Source organism: Triturus cristatus, chromosome 6 (assembly GCF_964204655.1).
Source record: "Triturus cristatus chromosome 6, aTriCri1.1, whole genome shotgun sequence".
Taxonomy (NCBI): Eukaryota; Metazoa; Chordata; class Amphibia; order Caudata; family Salamandridae; genus Triturus; species Triturus cristatus.
Window position 1 is genome coordinate 1,830,095,850 of NC_140589.1, and position 20,754 is coordinate 1,830,116,603.

At 49.0% G+C, this 20,754-nt stretch overlaps 1 protein-coding gene across 2 annotated transcripts in view; it reads left to right on the plus strand.

Moving 5' to 3' along the window:
• DPYSL5 (dihydropyrimidinase like 5) overlaps nt 1–20,754 on the plus strand; it is a 330,106-nt gene that overhangs the window by 196,905 nt on the left and 112,447 nt on the right. For both annotated transcript variants that reach the window (XM_085613221.1, XM_085613222.1), the window contains exon 3: nt 17,421–17,579. In XM_085613221.1, the coding sequence (XP_085469347.1) occupies nt 17,421–17,579 (159 nt within the window). The remainder of the gene's footprint in view (nt 1–17,420; nt 17,580–20,754) is intronic.

The window sequence follows — 20,754 nt, forward strand, 5'->3', positions numbered from 1 at the left end:
AACATAGAATGAGAGGTATCATTGAACCAGGTCTCTGTGAGGAAGAGCATGTCAATATTGTGCAAGTTGATGGTATCGGAGATTTCAAGTTTGTGTTTTATTGCAGATCTGCAGTTGTGGAGCATACAGTGCAGCTCTGTCGAGACTGTTTTGGTGACGGGGGCACTTGGGCTATGAGGGGTGATGGGGATATTGAACTTATATGAGGGCGCTCGGGAGGGTTTAGGTGGATGAGTGTTTCTGACAGAGGAGATGGTCGGAATATTGTAGATAGCAAGGTTATTGGGAAGTGAAAGTGGAGGAAGGGAGGCGTTCGAATGCTTGTGTGAATTTGCAGACGCCAGGCTATGCTTAGCTATTATGGGTTGTGGGGGCGAGGTGCATCTCGTGGGAGGGTGAGTGTTTTCCAAAGGAATTGAGGTGTATGGAAAAGTCGAGATCTTGGAGCTTAAAAGTGAAATGGTAGCTTCAAGTTGGGAGATGGAGGTGATTAGAGAGCCTAGCTTATTTTCCAGAGAGAGGAAGGCAGAGCACGGCATGTTGGGTGACTCCATGGAAGCGGGAGGGGGTGCACTTGGCGGTGGCAGGCAGGGAGAGGTGAGGGAACGGGAGCGGAGTAGGGGAATAGGGTTCAGAGGTGGGGAGAGGTTTTGGATGGGAGCAGGAGTAGGTGCACCGGGGGTGGGAGGAGAGTTGTCATTGTTGGCGTTTCAAGAAGGATAGGAGTTAAGGACAAAATTAGGGGGCGATAGGAGAGGAGTGAGGCGGTGGGGCGGAAGGAGAGGGGAGGAGTGTGTGGGGTCATAGGGATGAAGGAGGTTTGGGAGGAAGAGATGGGAGGGGGTTGGAGAGGACCTGGCAGCTAAGTGAGGTGGCTGTGAGGGAGCGGGTATCAGGCAGAGTGGGGGTGATTGGGAGATAGGGAAGTTGAAGAAAGGAAGTGGTTCTGCTATGCCCGAGGGAGGTAAAGGGTTACCAGGGGGGGGGAAGAGGGTAGCACAGCAATGCTGGAGGAGTGTGGGGAAGGAGAGAGATGGTATGTATTTGTGGGGAAATCAGGGTACATGGTGAGGGGAGGATGGGGAGGAAAATCAAAGAGGAGGAGGGAATAAGGGGAACGTAAGGAAAGTTAACTAGGGGAGAAGGCTGGAGGGGAGGTGGTCTAGGGAAGGGGGTGACCGGTAGGGATAGGGGGGAGGAGATGCGAATGGAGTGCCGGGACGGTGCAGAATGGACGAGGAGCGTGTTAGCTAGAGGTAAGGCAGAAGTGAAGAGGGGGGGCATACTGTGAGGGGGGAAGAATACGAGGGGAGGGCAGAGGGGAGAGAAGAGGGTCGACCTGACCCTCCCAAGGGGGCAGCCTATTGGAGAGTGGGGGGGTCAAGGGAGTAGAAAGGGAATAATTGGTGGAGCTAGATGGAGAGTCAAGGGATAGTCCGGTCGCAGGGGAGGGGAGTAGGGAAGGGAAGAGGCGGTCAAAGAGAGAGAGACAGGTGTCTTTGGCTTGGATCATGACAGTACCGTTGTTATAGAGTGAGATAGTGAGGGAGCCGTTAAAACCCACAGAGGGGGACATTTTTTGCTGTTTCCCATGAGGGATAGAGGAGGAGGAGGTGACGTTAAGGGAATTGTAAAAGCTGGTGGACCAAGAGGGTATGTCGTGCGTGAAAAAAATGAGATCGTTTTTGAGCCTCCCATACCGACCATTGTAAAACTGATCAACAAAAAGGGAATCAGGGAAAAATTCAATGGTGTTATGCTTGAAACGTTTTGCTGCAGCTTTAGTCGGGTTAGAAGGGTAAATGATTTTGTAGCAATTAATTCCAGACTTAATTCGAGCGGTGGCCATGATGGGAAAATGTGGAGGAGGAGGGTGGTGGGGATAAGGGAAGGGTGTTACTAGGAAGGCGGTGGTGAGGAGAAGTATGAGGACAAGAAGGGGGCACATAATCCAGACGTCGGGTGAAGGGAACTGAGTTATTGTGGAGACAGGAAAGTGAGGCGGTTAGGGATAGGTTGTTACTTCAGAACAGGGCTGAACCAACAAGATAGGACTGAAGATGGAATGGTGTAAGAGGAAAATCACTGTACTTATCATCCTGAGACATAAACCACATTATGCACAGCATCACAATAGGCACCAAACACATTGTACGCCCAAAATCTCAACAGTCTGATATTAGACACTTACCTCCTAAGTATCACCAACATTATGGGCAAACAGCACAGGGTGGAACATAGGACAGGACCCTCGCCCCTAAAAATGGCTTAGATCCCCACCTGCTAGATGGGGGAGTGTATGCTGTTACCTGTAGTGTTTGTACACATGCATGCTGCGCTGCGAGGGGGAGCAGCGCTGCGTAAAGGATTGTATGCTGTCACTTGTAGTGTCCGTACACATGCATGCTGCGCTGCGAGGGGAAGCAGCGCTTTGCGGAGGAGTGTAGGCTGTCACTTTTAGTGTCCGGACACGCATGCTGCGCTGCAAGGGGAAACAGTGCTGCGCGGAGGAGTGTATGCTGTCACTTGCAGTGTCCGTACACAGGCATGCTGTGCTGCGCGGAGGAGTGTATGCTGTCACCTGTAGTGTCCGTACACATGCATGCTGCGCTGCGAGGGGAAGCAGCGCTGCGCGGAGGATTGTATGCTGTCACTTGTAGTGTCCGGACACGCATGTTGCGCTGCGAGGGGAAACAGTGCTGCGCGGAGGAGTGTATGCTGTCACTTGCAGTGTCCGTACACAGGCATGCTGTGCTGCGTGGAGGAGCGTATGCTGTCACCTGTAGTGTCCGTACACATGCATGCTGCGCTGCGAGGGGAAGCAGCGCTGCGCGGAGGATTGTATGCTGTCACTTGTAGTGTCCGGACACGCATGTTGCGCTGCAAGGGGAAACAGTGCTGCGTGGAGGAGTGTATGCTGTCACTTGTAGTGTCCGTACACATGCATACTGCGAGGAGAAGCAGCACTGTGTGGAGGAGTGTATGCTGTCACTTAAAGTGTCCGTACACATGCATGCTGCGCTGTGAGGGGAAGCAGCGCTGCACGAAGGAGTGTATGCTGTCACTTGTAGTGTCCGTACACATGCATGCTGCGCTGCAAGGGGAAGCAGCGCTGCCTGGAGGAGTGTATGCTGTCACTTGTAGTGTCCGTACACATGCATGCTGCGAGGAGAAGCAGCACTGCGTGGAGGAGTGTATGCTGTCACTTAAATTGTCCGTACACATGCATGCTGCGCTGCGAGGGGAAGCAGTGCTGCACGAAGGAGTGTATGCTGTCACTTGTAGTGTCCATACACATGCATGCTGCGCAGCGAGGGGAAGCAGCGCTGCATGAAGGAGTGTTTGCTGTCACTTGTAGTGTCCGTACACATGCATGCTGCGCAGCGAGGGGAAGCAGCGCTGCATGAAGGAGTGTATGCTGTCACTTGTAGTGTCCGTACACATGCATGCTGCACTGCGAGGGGAAGCAGCGCTGCACGAAGGAGTGTATGCTGTCACTTGTAGTGTCCATACACATGCATGCTGCGCTGCGAGGGGGAGCAGCACTGCGCGGAGGAGTGTATGCTGTCACTTACAGTGTCCGTACACATGCATGCTGCGCTGCGAGGGGGAGCAGCACTGCGCGGAGGAGTGTATGCTGTCACAGTGTCCGGTCACACGCATGCTGCGCTGCGAGGGGAAGCAGTGCTGCACGAAGGAGTGTATGCTGTCACTTGTAGTGTCCGTACACATGCATGCTGCGCTGCGAGGGGGAGCAGCACTGCGCGGAGGAGCGTATGCTGTCACTTACAGTGTACGGACACATGCATGCTGCGCTGCGAGGGGAAGCAGCGCTGCGTGGAGGAGTTGATGCTGTTACTTGTAGTGTTTGTACACATGCATGCTGCGCTGCAAGGGGAAACAGTGCTGCGCGGAGGAGTGTATGCTGTCACTTGTAGTGTCCGTACACATGCATGCTGCGCTGCGAGGGGAAGCAGCGCTGCATAAAGGATTGTATGCTATTACTTGTAGTATCCAGACACATGCATGCTGCGCTGCGAGGGGAAGCAGCGCTGCATGGAGGAGTGTATGCTGTCACTTGTAGTGTCCGTACACATGCATGATGCGCTGCGAGGGGAAGCAGCACTGCGTGGAGGAGTGTATGCTGTCACTTGTAGTGTCCGGACACGCATGCTGCGCTGCTAGGGGAAACAGTGCTGCGCAGAGGAGTGTATGCTGTCACTTGTAGTGTCCGTACACATGCATGCTGCGCTGTGAGGGGAAACAGTGCTGCGCGGAGGAGTGTATGCTGTCACTTGTAGTGTCTGTACACATGCATGCTGCGCTGCGAGGGGAAGTAGCGCTGCATGGAGGAGTATATGCTGTCACTTGTAGTGTCCGTACACATGCATGCTGCGCTACGTTGGGAAGCAACGCTGCGTGGAGGAATGTATGCTGTCACTTACAGTGTCTGTACACATGCATGCTGCACTGCGAGGGGAAGCAGCGCTGCACGAAGGAGTGTATGCTGTCACTTGTAGTGTCCGTACACATGCCTGCTGCGCTGCGAGGGGAAGCAGCGCTGCGTGGAGGAGTGTATGCTGTCACTTACAGTGTCCGTACACATGCATGCTGCGCTGCGAGGGGAAGCAGCACTGCGCGGAGGAGTGTATGCTGCCACTTGTAGTGTCCGTACACATGCATGCTGCACTGCGAGGGGGAGCAGCGCTGCACGGAGGAGTGTATGCTGTCACTTACAGTGTCCGTAAACATACATGCTGCGCTGCTGGGGGAAGCAGCGCTGCACGAAGGAGTGTATGCTGTCACTTGCAGTGTCCGTACACATACATGCTGCGCTGCGAGGGGAAGCAGCACTGTGTGGAGGAGTGTATGCTGTCACTTACAGTGTCCGTACACATGCATGCTGCGCTGCGAGGAGAAGCAGCACTGCGCGGAGGAGTGTTTGCTGTCACTTGTAGTGTCCGTACACATGCATGCTGTGCTGCGAGGGGAAGCAGCGCTGCACGAAGGAGTGTATGCTGTCACTTGTAGTGTCCGTACACATGCATGCTGCGCTGCGAGGGGAAGCAGAGCTGCGTGAAGGAGTGTATGCTGTCACTTACAGTGTCCGGACACATAGCAGCGCTGTGGGGAGGAGTGTATGCTGTCACTTACAGTGTCCGGACACACGCATGCTGCGCTGCGAGGGGAAGCAGCACTGCACGAAGTAGTGTATGCTGTCACTTGTAGTGTCCGTACACATGCATGCTGCGCTGCGAGGGGAAACAGTGCTGCACAGAGGAGTGTATGCTGTCACTTGTAGTGTCCGGACACGCATGCTGCGCTGCAAGGGGAAACAGTGCTGCGCGGAGGAGTGTATGCTGTCACTTGTAGTGTCCGTACACATGCATGCTGCGCTGTGAGTGGTAGCAGTGCTGCTTGGTGGAGTATATGCTGTTACTTGTAGTGTCTGTACACATGCATGCTACGCTGCGCGGGGAAGCAGCACTGCGCAGAGGAGTGTAGGCTGTTACTTGTAGTGTCTGTACACATGCAAGCTGCGCTGTGAGGGGAAAAGTGCTGCATGGGGGAGTACTTGGTGTTACTTGTAGTTAGGCCTGAGTGAAGTTCGCGGAGCTCTGCGAAGTGACAAAAAGACTCCGCCAAGCTATGCGTAGTTACAAGAGTGGCGGTGTGCATTACCATAAGCCGTTCACACTGATTTTTAGTGCCAGGGGTTTGTTCCGTTCTGTTAAATCAGCACAAACGGCATCCTGCACAACGCAAGAGGGCGCTGCTTCTTTCTGCCACTCGAGTAGAAGTTCTACATTATTGCTGCTTCCTCAACGCGAACGGAAGGTTTCTCAAAGCGAGTGGTAGCAACCAACCGCGACCGCCAGCGTTGAGAAATCTCGCTGGAAAGCATTCTAGCGTTTGGAAAACTCAGCGAGCGGAGTTCACTGCCCAGGCCTACTTGCAGTGTCTAGACAAGAAACAGAAGGTCAGGGCACTCAGAGCCTGCACCGGTCAGTCTAGTGCTCGAAAGTTAGGGGAAGGTGGTGGTGCAAAGAGCAGGGAACGTGACCTTCCTACGTCCCCACTAATTTGGGAAAGCCAGAAACACAAGAAACAAGTTAGCTCAGCACACACCTATAATGCAGTTGCAAGATATACAGTGATACATCATAATTGATGATTGAAAAACGACAAAAGTTCTCCCAAATGAATCCAGTGAGTCTTTAAAAATACTAGAAAAAATATCCTTCCTTTATTGTTTTGTTTTATTATTCTTCAGACTTCATTTGTTAAAAACACAATACAAGATTCATAGCCAACGCGGCGCGTTTCGTCCCAACGGGACTTCTTCAAGGCTGTTTGTGTTTTTATGTAATCCACACTAACAATTCGCAACGTCAATTCATGTCATACTGAAGTGCCTCGGTAAAAATATTTTTCTTAGCAAGAGGAAAAAGTGTACCGCTCTTATAAATTGTAGGTGCTAATGTGTCTGACGAGATCATTCCAACTCGGACTTCGCACCACGCCGTTACGCGCCATTGCACTAATTTTGGGTGACCATACCATCTGTGCACATTAGAGCACCCACAACTTACAGTAGTGGTGTGCTTTTCCCTCTTACTAAGATCTTGGGTGACCATATCCTCTTGCACGTTAGCACCTACAATTTATGAGAGTGGTGCACTTTTTCCTCTTACTAAGAAAAATATTTTTGCCAAGGCCCTTCAGTATGACATGAATTGACGTTGCGAATTGTTAGTGTGGACTACTTGCAGTGTCTGTACACACGCATGCTGTGCTGTGAGTGGAAACAGCGCTGTGCGGAGGAGTGTACGCTTTTACTTGCAGTGTCTGTACACACGCATGCTGTGCTGTGAGTGGAAACAGCGCTGTGCGGAGGAGTGTACGCTTTTACTTGCAGTGTCTGTACACACGCATGTTGTGCTGTGAGTGGAAACAGCGCTGTGCGGAGGAGTGTACGCTTTTACTTGCAGTGTCTGTACACACGCATGCTGTGCTGTGAGTGGAAACAGTGCTGTGCGGAGGAGTGTACGCTTTTACTTGCAGTGTCTGTACACACGCATGTTGTGCTGTGAGTGGAAACAGCGCTGTGCGGAGGAGTGTACGCTTTTACTTGCTGTGTCTGTACACACGCATGTTGTGCTGTGAGTGGAAACAGTGCTGTGCGGAGGAGTGTACGCTTTTACTTGCTGTGTCTGTACACACGCATGTTGTGCTGTGAGTGGAAACAGCGCTGTGCGGAGGAGTGTACGCTTTTACTTGCAGTGTCTGTACACACGCATGCTGTGCTGTGAGTGGAAACAGCGCTGTGCGGAGGAGTGTACGCTTTTACTTGCAGTGTCTGTACACACGCATGCTGTGCTGTGAGTGGAAACAGAGCTGTGCGGGGGAATGTACGCTTTTACTTGCAGTGTCTGTACACACGCATGCTGTGCTGCGAGTGGAAACAGCGCTGTGCAGAGGAGTGTACGCTTTTACTTGCAGTGTCTGTACACACGCATTCAGTGCTGCGAGTGGAAACAGCGCTGTGCGGAGGAGTGTACGCTTTTACTTGCAGTGTCTGTACACACGCATGCTGTGCTGCGAGTGGAAACAGCGCTGTGCGGAGGAGTGTACGCTTTTACTTGCAGTGTCTGTACACACGCATGCTGTGCTGCGAGTGGAAACAGCGCTGTGCGGAGGAGTGTACGCTTTTACTTGCAGTGTCTGTACACACGCATGCTGTGCTGCGAGTGGAAACAGCGCTGTGCGGAGGAGTGTACGCATTTACTTGCAGTGTCTGTACTCACGCATGCTGTGCTGCGAGTGGAAACAGCGCTGTGCGGAGGAGTGTACGCATTTACTTGCAGTGTCTGTACACACGCATGCTGTGCTGCGAGTGGAAACAGCGCTGTGCGGAGGAGTGTACGCTTTTACTTGGAGTGTCTGTACACACGCATGCTGTGCTGCGAGTGGAAACAGCGCTGTGCGGAGGAGTGTACGCTTTTACTTGGAGTGTCTGTAGACACGCATGCTTTGCTGCGAGTGGAAACAGCGCTGTGCGGAGGAGTGTACGCTTTTACTTGGAGTGTCTGTACACACGCATGTTGTGCTGCGAGTGGAAACAGCGCTGTGCGGAGGAGTGTACGCTTTTACTTACAGTGTCTGTACACACGCATGTTGTGCTGCGAGTGGAAACAGCGCTGTGCGGAGGAGTGTACGCTTTTACTTGCAGTGTCTGTACACACGCATGTTGTGCTGCGAGTGGAAACAGCGCTGTGCGGAGGAGTGTACGCTTTTACTTGGAGTGTCTGTACACACGCATGTTGTGCTGCGAGTGGAAACAGCGCTGTGCGGAGGAGTGTACGCTTTTACTTGCGGTGTCTGTACACACGCATGTTGTGCTGCGAGTGGAAACAGCGCTGTGCGGAGGAGTGTACGCTTTTACTTAGTGTCTGTACACACGCATGCTGTGGTGTGAGTGGAAACAGCGCTGTGCGGAGGAGTGCACGCTTTTACTTGCAGTGTCTGTACACACGCATGTTGTGCTGCGAGTGGAAACAGCGCTGTGCGGAGGAGTGTACGCTTTTACTTGCAGTGTCTGTACACACGCATGTTGTGCTGCGAGTGGAAACAGCGCTGTGCGGAGGAGTGTACGCTTTTACTTGCAGTGTCTGTACACACGCATGTTGTGCTGCGAGTGGAAACAGCACTGTGCGGAGGAGTGTACGCTTTTACTTGCAGTGTCTGTACACACGCATGCTGTGGTGTGAGTGGAAACAGCGCTGTGCGGAGGAGTGTACGCTTTTACTTGGAGTGTCTGTACACACGCATGCTGTGCTGCGAGTGGAAACAGCGCTGTGCGGAGGAGTGTACGCTTTTACTTGGAGTGTCTGTACACACGCATGCTTTGCTGCGAGTGGAAACAGCGCTGTGCGGAGGAGTGTACGCTTTTACTTGGAATGTCTGTACACACGCATGCTGTGCTGCGAGTGGAAACAGTGCCTTTGCGGAGGAGTGTACGCTTTTACTTGGAGTGTCTGCACACACGCATGTTGTGCTGCGAGTGGAAACAGCGCTGTGCGGAGGAGTGTACGCTTTTACTTGCAGTGTCTGTACACACGCATGCTGTGCTGCGAGTGGAAACAGCGCTGTGCGGAGGAGTGTACGCTTTTACTTGGAGTGTCTGTACACACGCATGCTGTGCTGCGAGTGGAAACAGCGCTGTGCGGAGGAGTGTACGCTTTTACTTGGACTGTCTGTACACACGCATGTTGTGCTGCGAGTGGAAACAGCGCTGTGCGGAGGAGTGTACGCTTTTACTTGCAGTGTCTGTACACACGCATGCTGTGGTGTGAGTGGAAACAGCGCTGTGCGGAGGAGTGTACGCTTTTACTTGCAGTGTCTGTACACACGCATGTTGTGCTGTGAGTGGAAACAGCGCTGCATGAGCAATAGTCTAATTCATAGACCCCTCAGTGGTGTTGCACCTTCGATTGGTTCTGGTGCTGCCCTGACCTGCAGAGTCCCCTGTTAGCAACAACAAGGCACTGTTGTTTTTAAGAAGAAGAAAGTATAGCAGTGCTCCATTTTGAATGAAGAAGGTTTCTACCAATCTTTTTTTACGAAACATATTTCGAATCTTATGTGCGCCCTCATCATCTGCCGGTCAGTGGACTGTTCAAGCTGTGTCAGTTACTGAAGACAGAGATACCATATTCCAAGAGTGATTGCTTGGATTCGTGTCTTCTGCCCAGAGAGGACCGGTTTTTGGTCGCCACTGGTTGGAGATTAAGCCATCCATGAATGCATCCATCTGCAGTCCAGCCACAAGCCTTGGCCACCGGGTGCGCACAGTGGGGTAAGTCGTGTGTCATGGGCCCCGGTGCAAGCAAGGAAAGGGATTCCTGGTCACTGATTGAACTCTGAAATACAACAATAATCAGGGTTCAGTGGGCCCCGCAGGCCACTGGACCCAGTGCCACTGCACCTGCTGCACCAGTGGAAGCTGCACCTCTGGGCAGGCACACTGATGACTTGGGTCCTAACATTATTTGAGCTCCAGGAAGGGAGAAGCACAGAACCGAAAAGCCATGGCTTGTCATCAAGCATTTCAGGCACAAAGACTTGGAATAAAAATAACAGAAGCACACATTGTCAGCATGAATCAATTACAAGTCCAGAGGAGTCATATATTAAGCTGAGTTATGGAGGTGTGCATGTGAAGCTTTCCAGGGGTACTGATACTGCAATGTCAGGATACAAAAATCTTGGTAACAATAGTGGGACAATAGCAACTTTGCAGATAAAAAAATGGGAAGGGTGAGGATTAGGTTTAGGGTGGAGTATAGCAAAAGGTAAGGATTAAGCTTAAAGGGAAATAGGGAAGAGTGAGGTCAAGGAAGTTGGGCCCTGTTTTTGAAGAGTACATATAAAAAGAAATTAAAACATGTTTTCAAATAAAGGTTAGGGGCACAAGGGTTTCCCCTGTAATAGGAAATAGGAAATGTACATTGGCTTTCCTGAAATTACTAACAGGGGTGGTTTCTTGGTATGGGCGTAGGGGCTCCGCCCCCGTAGTTGTTCCTCCTTTATTTTTCGATTAAATAATGCATCCTACCTGCTGCCCTAAATATTGATTATTCAGCAGTTAACGAAGCTTCCTTCTGACGCTCGCTCTGCTTGAGGGTCAGTCAGTCACAGCACTGACAGGCACGTGCACTTACTGCGCATGTGCTGTGTCTTCAGCCCTTGTTTCTGTGGCCTGCCCAAGTGTAGGCCTGAAAACCCAGCGGCACATGCACAGTAAGTGCATGTGCCTGTTAGAGCTGTGACCCCTGTTAGTATCAGAGCGCTTTACATAGCACCAGTTGCATTACATGAGGACACACATTACATTTTTTGTTAGGCACAGGGAGATTAAGTGATTTGCCCAGAATCACAGGATGTTCAGCGTCATTGCCGAGACACGAACCCAGTTCCCCAGGTTCGAGGTCGACCGCCCTAGCCGTTAGGCCAACTCCTCTCCCCAACATTGATAAAGGAATTGCTTCCGCATCTGTACCAAATTCCACAGATACAGGTATATTACATTTTCCAAGAGCACCATGGCAGCCTTGCATGTGTGTGCCTTGAAGTGCATTGCTTTTCGGTAAGTCCCCTTTGCTTCCCATGGTTAAAAGTAGTGAGCTGAGTAGAGCTTTCTAAAAAAAAGGCAGCGTTTGTGTTCTCTTTTCTCTACGTGTCCCCAACCGTTAACATTCCAATCCAACACTTGCTCTCTGCAGCCAGAAAACTGAAATCTGTAAACACCAGGCAGCCCTGAAGGACCTTCATCGTCTTTCAAATATGCTGTAGCAGTTTCCTAGCAGCACCTTTAGGCCTGGGTTTGTAATATTGAGTTAAATGTCACATGTTTTCCGTCCCCACAAAAGTTTATTTCAAATAGTTGCAGTTTAGCCTCTTGAGTATTTAATTTAAGATACCTGGTCGCACATTTGTCTGTTTTAATGCAGTGAATAGGTAGTTCAAGGTATATATTATGGTCTGCTTTGATGATTGGAAACATTATACAAATTGTGTAAGGTGCGCAATATGGTCTTGTACTGTAGAAATATAACTATAAGACGACCCAATGTATCCAAGGGTGCTGTCTGTGCTTGCCACCTGGTGGAGGTTCACAACTTACGCCTTCGGACGGTTGTCATTGTGCACTTGTATGGATCCATCTGAACTGTCTGTGTGATGGTCTCTCACACTTCTTTATCCATCACACTGCTAAGTGCTGGGTCCCATAACAAGATAGCAGCACCACAGCAGCCTCCGTACCTACACACCTTACAAGATGTAGCGTGCGACACATATATGCAAGTGCTTTAATGCCCACATAGGTAATAAGCACTACATAAATATTGCAATACAATCAGTGGTCGAAGTGGGTGGGATCGGAAGGGCACGGCGTGCCCCTACCTCTTAAAATGTAAACAATCCATTCCCCTACTTTTCTGTTTAGGTCTCGCCTGAGCCAGCGCATGCGCTGCAATGGCGAGACATTTAGTAGGTGTGCTTTTAAAAGTCCAACCACACGCTTTTGCTGGCCTCAAGCTTGCGGGTATGCGCGCGAGCACGTGCAGACCCGCCATCTGGCTTTGTCATGGCTCATTAAGCCTTACAACCCTTACAGCGCGTGAATCACTTTTATTTCAATGCTCCTCCACCCCCTGCTTTCTGCTCTCACTACCCCCTCCCTTCTCCCCCTCCCTCCTCGTCAGTTACAGGGCTACAGTTTGGTTTTTAAACTATCAGCACGAGGCGCGCATGCTTGCTTGTTTGTTTTGTTTCGACGCGCCTCCTTCCCTAGAAGCAATTGGCACTGTTATCCGTTGGATAACAAATACATTCTGGCATGAAAGGAGAACCCTAACTAATGCAGTGTGCATTCATTGATTTATTTCTTGATACATTGTATCTCACGTTTGGGACCTTATAAGTATTTAGTTATGCAGCACAATATCCTTGGTGCAACAACATCAACTGTTTCATGGCTTAACACTTATAAGGTCCCAAAGGCGAGACCTGTTCGCTATGCCAATGCTTGTTTTGGAAATGTGTCCCAGGATGGCAGAAATAGTGAAAGCTTATAGATAAGTCTCGGCCATTATTGGCCGTTCGGGGACGGGTGGGGTGGGCATAGAAGGAAAAGGACTCTGTCTCTCTTGCTTCTTGTCCAGGGAAGACAAGGACAATGTGCGCTTCCGCTCTACTGCCGGCAGCTGCCCCCATCTCTCTCACGTATTCCCCTTATGGCCTCTCTTTCTGTCTTCTCAGTTGCTGAAAACTGTGACTTCAAAAACGGCTCTTACCCTCTCTTTCCTTTATTTGTTCCCCTGTGAAATGGATCCAAAAAAGAAAGAAGCCCTTTTGCTGCAAATGTCTGTAATAAATTGAAGACGCTTCTCATAAAAAACTTAGGGGCATATTATTAAGCCAGGCGATAAAATTATCGCCGCATTAGCGGCAGAAAACTGCCTGCTAAAACGGCAATAATGGGCTTGATAATATGCTCTATGGAATTCCAATTGAAGCCCATGTTAGATGTCCTTCACATCTAACATGGACTTCATTCGGAATTCCATAGAGCATATTATCAAGCCCATTATCGCCATTTTAGCGGCAGTTTTCTGCCGCTAAAGCAGCAATAATTTTATCGCCTGGCTTGATAATATGCCCCCAGGTAGTTCTTTATTTGTGGGCTGAAGATAAACTGTGGGTACCAAGGGCCGAGGAGCACGAAGACCGATAGCGTTCAAACAGGCACAACAGAGTTCCGAACTAGAACATGAAGGGAACCAATGGCCTTACTAATACCAATTTACATAAAAATAGACCTAACAGAGAGGAAATAGTGACATAGCATGCCACAATGTCTTTTTCTGACATTTTTCTATTCCAAAGGGCAGCCTCAGGGCGGAGAGAAAAATGGTTCAGAATACTGAAAATAACTAATAAAGCAGGTCAGAGTGGTCGCAAAGTGGCCAGATTGGTTTTATTCACACCAAAACACATTAGGGCCCCTTTACAGAGTTTGCCAGTGAAGCACCACTTTTGTTCTGTTGTCTTTCTTTAAATAACTGGTCAAATTTACAAAGAAGTGAGAGAGCGCAGCGTTAGCCTTCTTGGCTTAACGCCGCACTCCGCCACTTCTGAAATGCAGGGCTGCACCATATTTACAACAATACAGTGCAGCCCTGCGTTTCTCCCTGCACTGGTGATAATTTCAGCTGCCTAGCGCCAACGCAGTCACCCTTGCACCATAGTGCAAGGGTGCCTGCGTTGTGGTGGGATGATTGTTTATGTGCAGGAAGGTGTCCCTTCCTGCACATAAGCAATCTTAAATGGCGATTTGTAAATTGTATTTGTGCTGCTTTGTGCGGCACAAATAGAAGTTGCAACTCGTCATTTTTTAATGACTGTTTATGTGCAGGAAGGGACACCTTACTGTACATAAACAATCATGCGTGGGATTTTGCTGCTTTTGTGTGTGCTGCACAATGCTGCACACATGAAAACAGCAAAAACAAGGAGAAATAAAGCATTTCTTCTTGTTGCGCCCTGTTAACACCATGTTGTTCCTGCTTACATTTCACATGCTTTACTTAATCTTTCATTCCCTATGAGTAATTGATTTTCCCAAGGTGTTATTACTTTTTTTCAGGCAGCATATTACTAGTCTAGTGCATAATTTGAATTGAGTCACATCCAGGTGTTTATAGCGCAGCACAATTGGGTTATAGCGAACCCAGGGCGTAGTTCGCGAAGTAACACTTCGCGAAGCTACGCAAAGTGAAGTTCGCACTACGCGAGCTACGCTTAGCACTTCGCGAACTGCGTAGTACCTTGTTCGCACTGTGCCAGATGTCGTTTTCAATGATTGCACAGTGCGGACAAGCAACCGGCACTGTGCAATCATTGAAAATGGCATCTTGCACAGTGCGAGCTGTAGTTTTCTGCTGCTTGAGTAGATTTCTCATCACGAGCGGTCGCGAGCATACGCGACCACTCGCAATGATAAACCTGACCTCCTCGCTTTGGGAATCTCGCCGGGAGGTTTATTTTCCATGCTCGCAATCGCCAACTTGAAGTTGCTGATCGCGAACAAGGAAAAAGTCTCGCCGGGATGTCATTTTGCTTGCTCGCTGTCGCCAACTTGACGTTGAGGACCGCGAGCAAGCAAAAAATGACCGCAGCACTACGCAACACTACACTACGCGTGTTCGCACTGTGCTACGTGCAGTTCGCGTAGTGCGAAGTAGCGCGAACTTCGCAAACTACGCGAGCGTAGCGTAGTGCTGAAGGCAGTTCGAGTTTCTCTCAGTGGGGCGGTATGGTATTCAGTGTGAGAGAGGATGTGGCACTATGGCCAGAGCTGCCAAATTTGGGCCTGGGGAACCCAGTTCAGCCTTTATGACCAGTCCACCAAACCACTCTCCTGCGGGAGCACATTCCCGTGCTAGACCTTACAAGGCCCAGCTAGCCCGTCGAAGCCCTGGTGTCTTAGTACCAGAAAGTGGGCCCTAGCAGTGGCAAGTGTGGGTTAACCTTGAGACCTGTCCACCACAATCCATGCTGAAGTTCACCTCCAGGATGGCCTATGAAGCAGAACACCCCAGAATGACAGTGACTCGGTCACTGAGGTCACAGGACCCTTGAAGTCAGTCTGCCTCACCCACTGGTACCTCAATTGGCCTTGTTTCAGCAATAGTGACTGCAACTCACCAGGGATCGGCAATGCAGGATTTGCATGCACACCAAACTAAGTTTGCAAACTTCATGGCCTCTCTGCTCCATGCACAAGCACTTTTAACATGTGCTACCTGCTCTGGGGCCAGTAGAATTATGCAGCAAGAGAGAACAAAATTATGCCACAGTGTTGACTAAATTATGCAGCAAACAAAAAGTCTGCAGCATAATGCGGTATATTTTGTGATACTTTATTATTTTGACATTTTATACATACTAAAAGTCTCTGCAAATATTTTGCCTCATTAGTACCAGTGTAACAGTCAAATGCATCAGTGAGAAAGGTTACCAATCAACCTTTGCAAAGGGCCCTCCACTTCACAGCAGCACAAGTCACATTTGTTTGTAACTTTTGATCCATTTGAGCTACAAACAATGTATTAGTTAAAATCATCAGATTATGCAGCAGATTGTGTAATATGTGGCAAATATGGCAGAGTCATAATTAGGTGGAAAACATTTGCAAACTGGGATATTTTTTCATTCATGTTTGAACTGCTCTTGTGGAAAAAGTGAGGAGACGTGCTGATGACAGAAACTGCATGGCTCGGAGACAAATGGCTTGTACTTCCACTTTTAAGTGTTTTGGGACATTCTGTGATTGGAAACGTATCCCACTTTGTGAATAGATTTTAACGTGAATAACTCATATTCAACCTTTAATAAACATGTGTATTCCTTGGTTGAAATAAATAATGTAATAAGTTGTAAATGGTCAGTGAAATACCAAACAAATACTAAAAAGTGGGATGTTTTGTTCTTTCTGGCCACACCTCTGACTAGGCCCACTGACCCAGTCCTTGGGTTATTCTCGCCCTCTGATTCTGCACCCACAGTTCCCCTACTTTTGTTTCCCCACTTCGACCACTGAATACAATACAATCAGTGTGTGGGGAAAATTGAAGTAAGAGGGAGAAACAACGAGAGAGGGAGAGTGACGGAGATAAAGCAGGACAAGGAGAAAAAGGAGGAAAGAACAAAAATGATACATACAGGGAAGGGAGACAGAAAAAGAAAATGGGAATAGGTAGAGGAAATGTTCTGAAAATAATAGAGTTATAGAAATTGAAATGGAATGGAATAGGATAGCTTGGTGTGGCCGGGCATAGAGAAAGGAACAGAGTAATGGACGGGTGGAAGGAGACAGGAGGGCATACAGGGTACAAAAAAGGGGATTTTTATTTCTGAATACCATCCACAAAAGTATTGTGCTACAGGAATAATCTACACTGGCTGTCTACTACGAACCTATACCTTAGATATGTTTATATAGCTGCATATATATTTACTATCCCTAAATCTAAATCACTTTGAGGCACCCACCCATTAAGGCCCATGGTGACAGTTTCTCTCGCTCACTACACTTGCTTGTACTGTCTAATTCAGGATTTAGTCTTTCGTCTCACCACTTTCACAATTCACCAGCCGCCACTGATTGATAACCCTAAATTTATGGAAAGTAGTACAAAAATAGGAACCCCAGATTACTCACTTTGAGATGAATCACTTTAAAATTGATAAGGTTTATGTAAAAGTGTTGAAACAACCCTGGAGTAACAACTGGCACAGAACCACCTACGCTGAGACAAACAAGTGATAAAGTAATTTTTTGGAGCAACGTCTTTAAGCATAGGATTAGCAAAGTGCTATCCAGTCCGCGCTGAAAAATGGCAAAAACCTTTTACCACTCTAGGCACAGTATTACACCTTTGGACTGGTAAAATATCATATACTCCAATATATGTACATCCCATCATATACATGAAATAAATGTGGCATATACATATATTGCATATATATAAATGTATATGTATATTCACTGGAAACAACTGAGTTAATAACTGAGTTTTGGTTCTAACTCAAATTCTCCAGTTATGGTTGGCAACACACACCATACCTGCAAAGTCTGTGTTGTTGTTCTCTTGATAACACTATGATTTGTTTCTGCAACATTGGCAAGTTAATGCTACCCTATGGATATGTCAAGCTTACAAATATGTGCCCTCGTTCATGGGTTCACCATAGAGGGCAGTAAAGGACCTTCTCAAGAAGCTGCCCTGTCACCGCTTGACCACCATGCTTGAACCCACAGTGACATCTCGCTCCCTCTTACCTCTCTGCAGGCGGCGCTGGTTGGAGGAACCACCATGGTCATTGGTCACGTGCTTCCCGACAAGGACATCTCCCTGCTGGACGCCTACGAGAAGTGTAGGAGCCTGGCCGATCCCAAAGTCTGCTGCGACTACGCCCTGCACATGGGGGTAACCAGCTGGGGGCGCAAGGTAAGGATGTGCATACTAGCAGTCGGCGTGTACCACTCACCATGCACATGGGGGTAACCAGCTGGGGCGCCAGTTTGGGATGTGCATACTAGGAGCAGGCCTGTACCACTCACCCTAAACATGGGGATAACCAGCTGAGGCACAAGGTAAGGATGTGCATACTAGCAGCCGGCCTGTACCACTTGCCCTGCACATGGGGGTAACCAGCTGGGGCGCAAGGTAAGGATGTTGATACTAGGAGCCGGCCTGTACCACTCGCCCTAAACATGGGGATACACAGCTGGGGCGTAAGGTAAAGATGTGCTTTCTAGCAGCCGGTGTGTAACACTCGCCCTGCACATGGGGGTAACCAGCTGTGGTGCTAGGTAAGGGTGTGCATACCAGCGGCTGGCCTGTACCACTCACGCTGCACATGGGGGTAACCAGCTGGGGGCGCATGGTAAGGATGTGCATACCAGCAGCCGGTGTGTAACACTCGCCCTGCACATGGGTGTAACCAGCTGGGGTGCTAGGTAAGGGTGTGCATACTAGCGGCTGGCCTGTACCACTCACGCTGCTTATGCGGGTAACCAGCTGGGGCGCAAGGTAAGGGTGTGCATTCGAGCAACCGGCCTGTACCACTTAATGTCAAAGATACACATTTGTCTTTATCTCAAGAGAAATAGCCCCTGGCCAGTTGGCTCTGTTAGAGGCTCTCTGTCTCTCTCACTGTCCTGGCGCCTTGTTGATTCCCACTAATCCCTCCCTTTTCCCTATGCCCCTTTCCTCTGTCTTCCTACTCTGCGTCTGCTTGTGTGATCTCACACCATGCCTCTGTCTTGTTTCTTCCTCTTTTCATGCAACAGGTCACCTAGTTGTGGGAGCACAGAGACAGTCACAGCTATTCCAAGCAAAGAAAGGGTGGTGTGGCCACTTTCCAATAAATCCCCTTGCCTCTCATTTTAGAGCGTGCCCCAGTGAGGCAAGATTCACTTGGGCTCTTTTTGAATAATTTTACACTTAGGATGTTGGTGCTTGTAGTCTCTGTACTGTCCATTCATGTCCTTAATCATGGAAATCCCTGACACATACATTTCTCTCTTCAGAGCAGTGCAGCAGTTAAATACACTGACAAGCATGCAGTCCCAAAGTTGCCTCTACAAGGCAGTGTTTTCACCCTGCAGGCCAGGCTGGCCCCAGATGCTCATCAAATGCATCAGAAAAGGGGTGTGTCTCCCCTCAAGTCACCATGGGGTCTATTTACTAAGATTTATTGCTGTGTTTGCATCACAAAAGTGAAGGAAAACAACGCTAAAACTTTTTCACCTATTTACTTTCCAGCATAAACCTGTTTTACGTCGGAAAATCACTTGGAAGTAACTCAAGGCAGTGCATAGCACTTCTTTGCATTGCTTAGGTTTAAGGGGCATACCATGGGTGGGTCATGGGCGTTCCCTTGCAACCACCCAAGGTTTCTGATGCTAAGCCCTATTTACTTAAAAAAGTACACACGGTTTAGCATCAGAAATAGCGCCCATTTCAAATAGGCGCTTTGAAGGAGAAATGATATATTTCTCCTTTATTTTCTGACTTTGCATGTGTGCTGCACTGTACAGCACAAATACAAAGTGGGAAAATGTTTAAAGTTGTCTAAGCATAGTATTTTGTACTGGAACGGTATCCTTCCTGTACAACACCTATGCTAGACTCACAGGGACACCCTTGCACTATAGTGCAAAGGTGTGTCCGTGGTGCATTGCAGCATATTCCTGCGCCAGTGCTTGGGAGAGGGGAGAGTGCCATATTTCTGTAAATATGGCGCTCTCCTGATCTCTCCTTCTCAAGCAGCACAGCGCAGCATTTGCGGCTGCTGCACTGCGTTGAGAAACTGGCCCCATGAGTCTCATTTCTCTCCTAACCCTATCAACCTGTGCTGTTTTCTCATTGCACTATGGGTAAATCAACAATACAACAATACAAGTTGTCCATGATAGCTTCAGGGTCGCGTACAGAGAAGGCTTTTTATTGGATCTTCTTGACCTATCAGCTTCGTCTGACAAGCTTTGACAAGCCAGCTTTGCACCAGTGGTCTGTGTAGCCAGGTTCACACCCAGGACACCTGGAAGCTATGTGAATCCTGAAAGGGCACAAAGTTCCCTCACCCTGCACCTAGGATCTGGAGCAAGCATCTACCTCTCCCGAGGAACCTTGCAATGATGAGAGGCACTCCACCGAAAATGTCATTTTGCTCCTGGAGCACTCCCCATCAACAGCAGGTTTTTCTGGCTTTTCCTTGTTGTTCAATTTCACCTACTGATGGCACCCTTTGAAGGGAAGACAGCAAGAAATCTGCCCTCACATTTTTAAAACATTCACCAGGCCAGGCGGTGTCACGTTTAAAGTAGGCCTGGGCGGTAAATTCTGTTCTGCTTGCGGAATTTGCAGAATTTGGGTAATTTCGCGTTCCGCGGAGAACGCGAAATTGCCAAAAATTCAGCGATTTTGCAGATTTTTTTTGCTTGTTCGCGCTTTCAAAATGCGTGTTCACAAGATATTTCCCGCCGAGCATACGAACAGCGTTCGCGAACAGGAAAAAAGCATCGCGAACAAGCAATTCCGCGCGTTCGCGGAATTTTTGCGTACTCACAGAGATTTTTTACTGTTTCGCGGAGCTTGCGGAGCTTTGCGTACCGCGACTACGCATGATTCCGCCCGCCCCTAGTTTAAAGCCCCCACTGGAATAGAAGCATGTGCCAACCCCTCTGGTATGAACACACAGAAGGATTTTTAGACATACTAGTTCCCCCTAACTATTACATCACTAGACTAGACAGACTAGATAGGCCAGGGGGTGGCATTGCCTGCATCCATAGGAACTACCTCTCGGTGAACCGGATCAACTCACCGGTGCTTTCCTCTTGTGAGTACCTTTGCCTAGACATCACGAGCAATAACAAGCCTCTATGCTCTCTACATTCTTTTTACCACCCTCCTGGAAACAATCCCATCTTCATCGAACATGTAATGGATATCATAGCCGCAAATGTCGGACAACAAAATACTCAGATCTTCCTGGGGGACTTCAACCTCCATTGGAATGATCCTGAAGACCCAGAGGTCAATAGCCTCAAAGCCTTTCTGTCCGACCTTAATTTGGCCCAAATCTGTGATTGCCCCACCCACGAAAAGGGTTCCA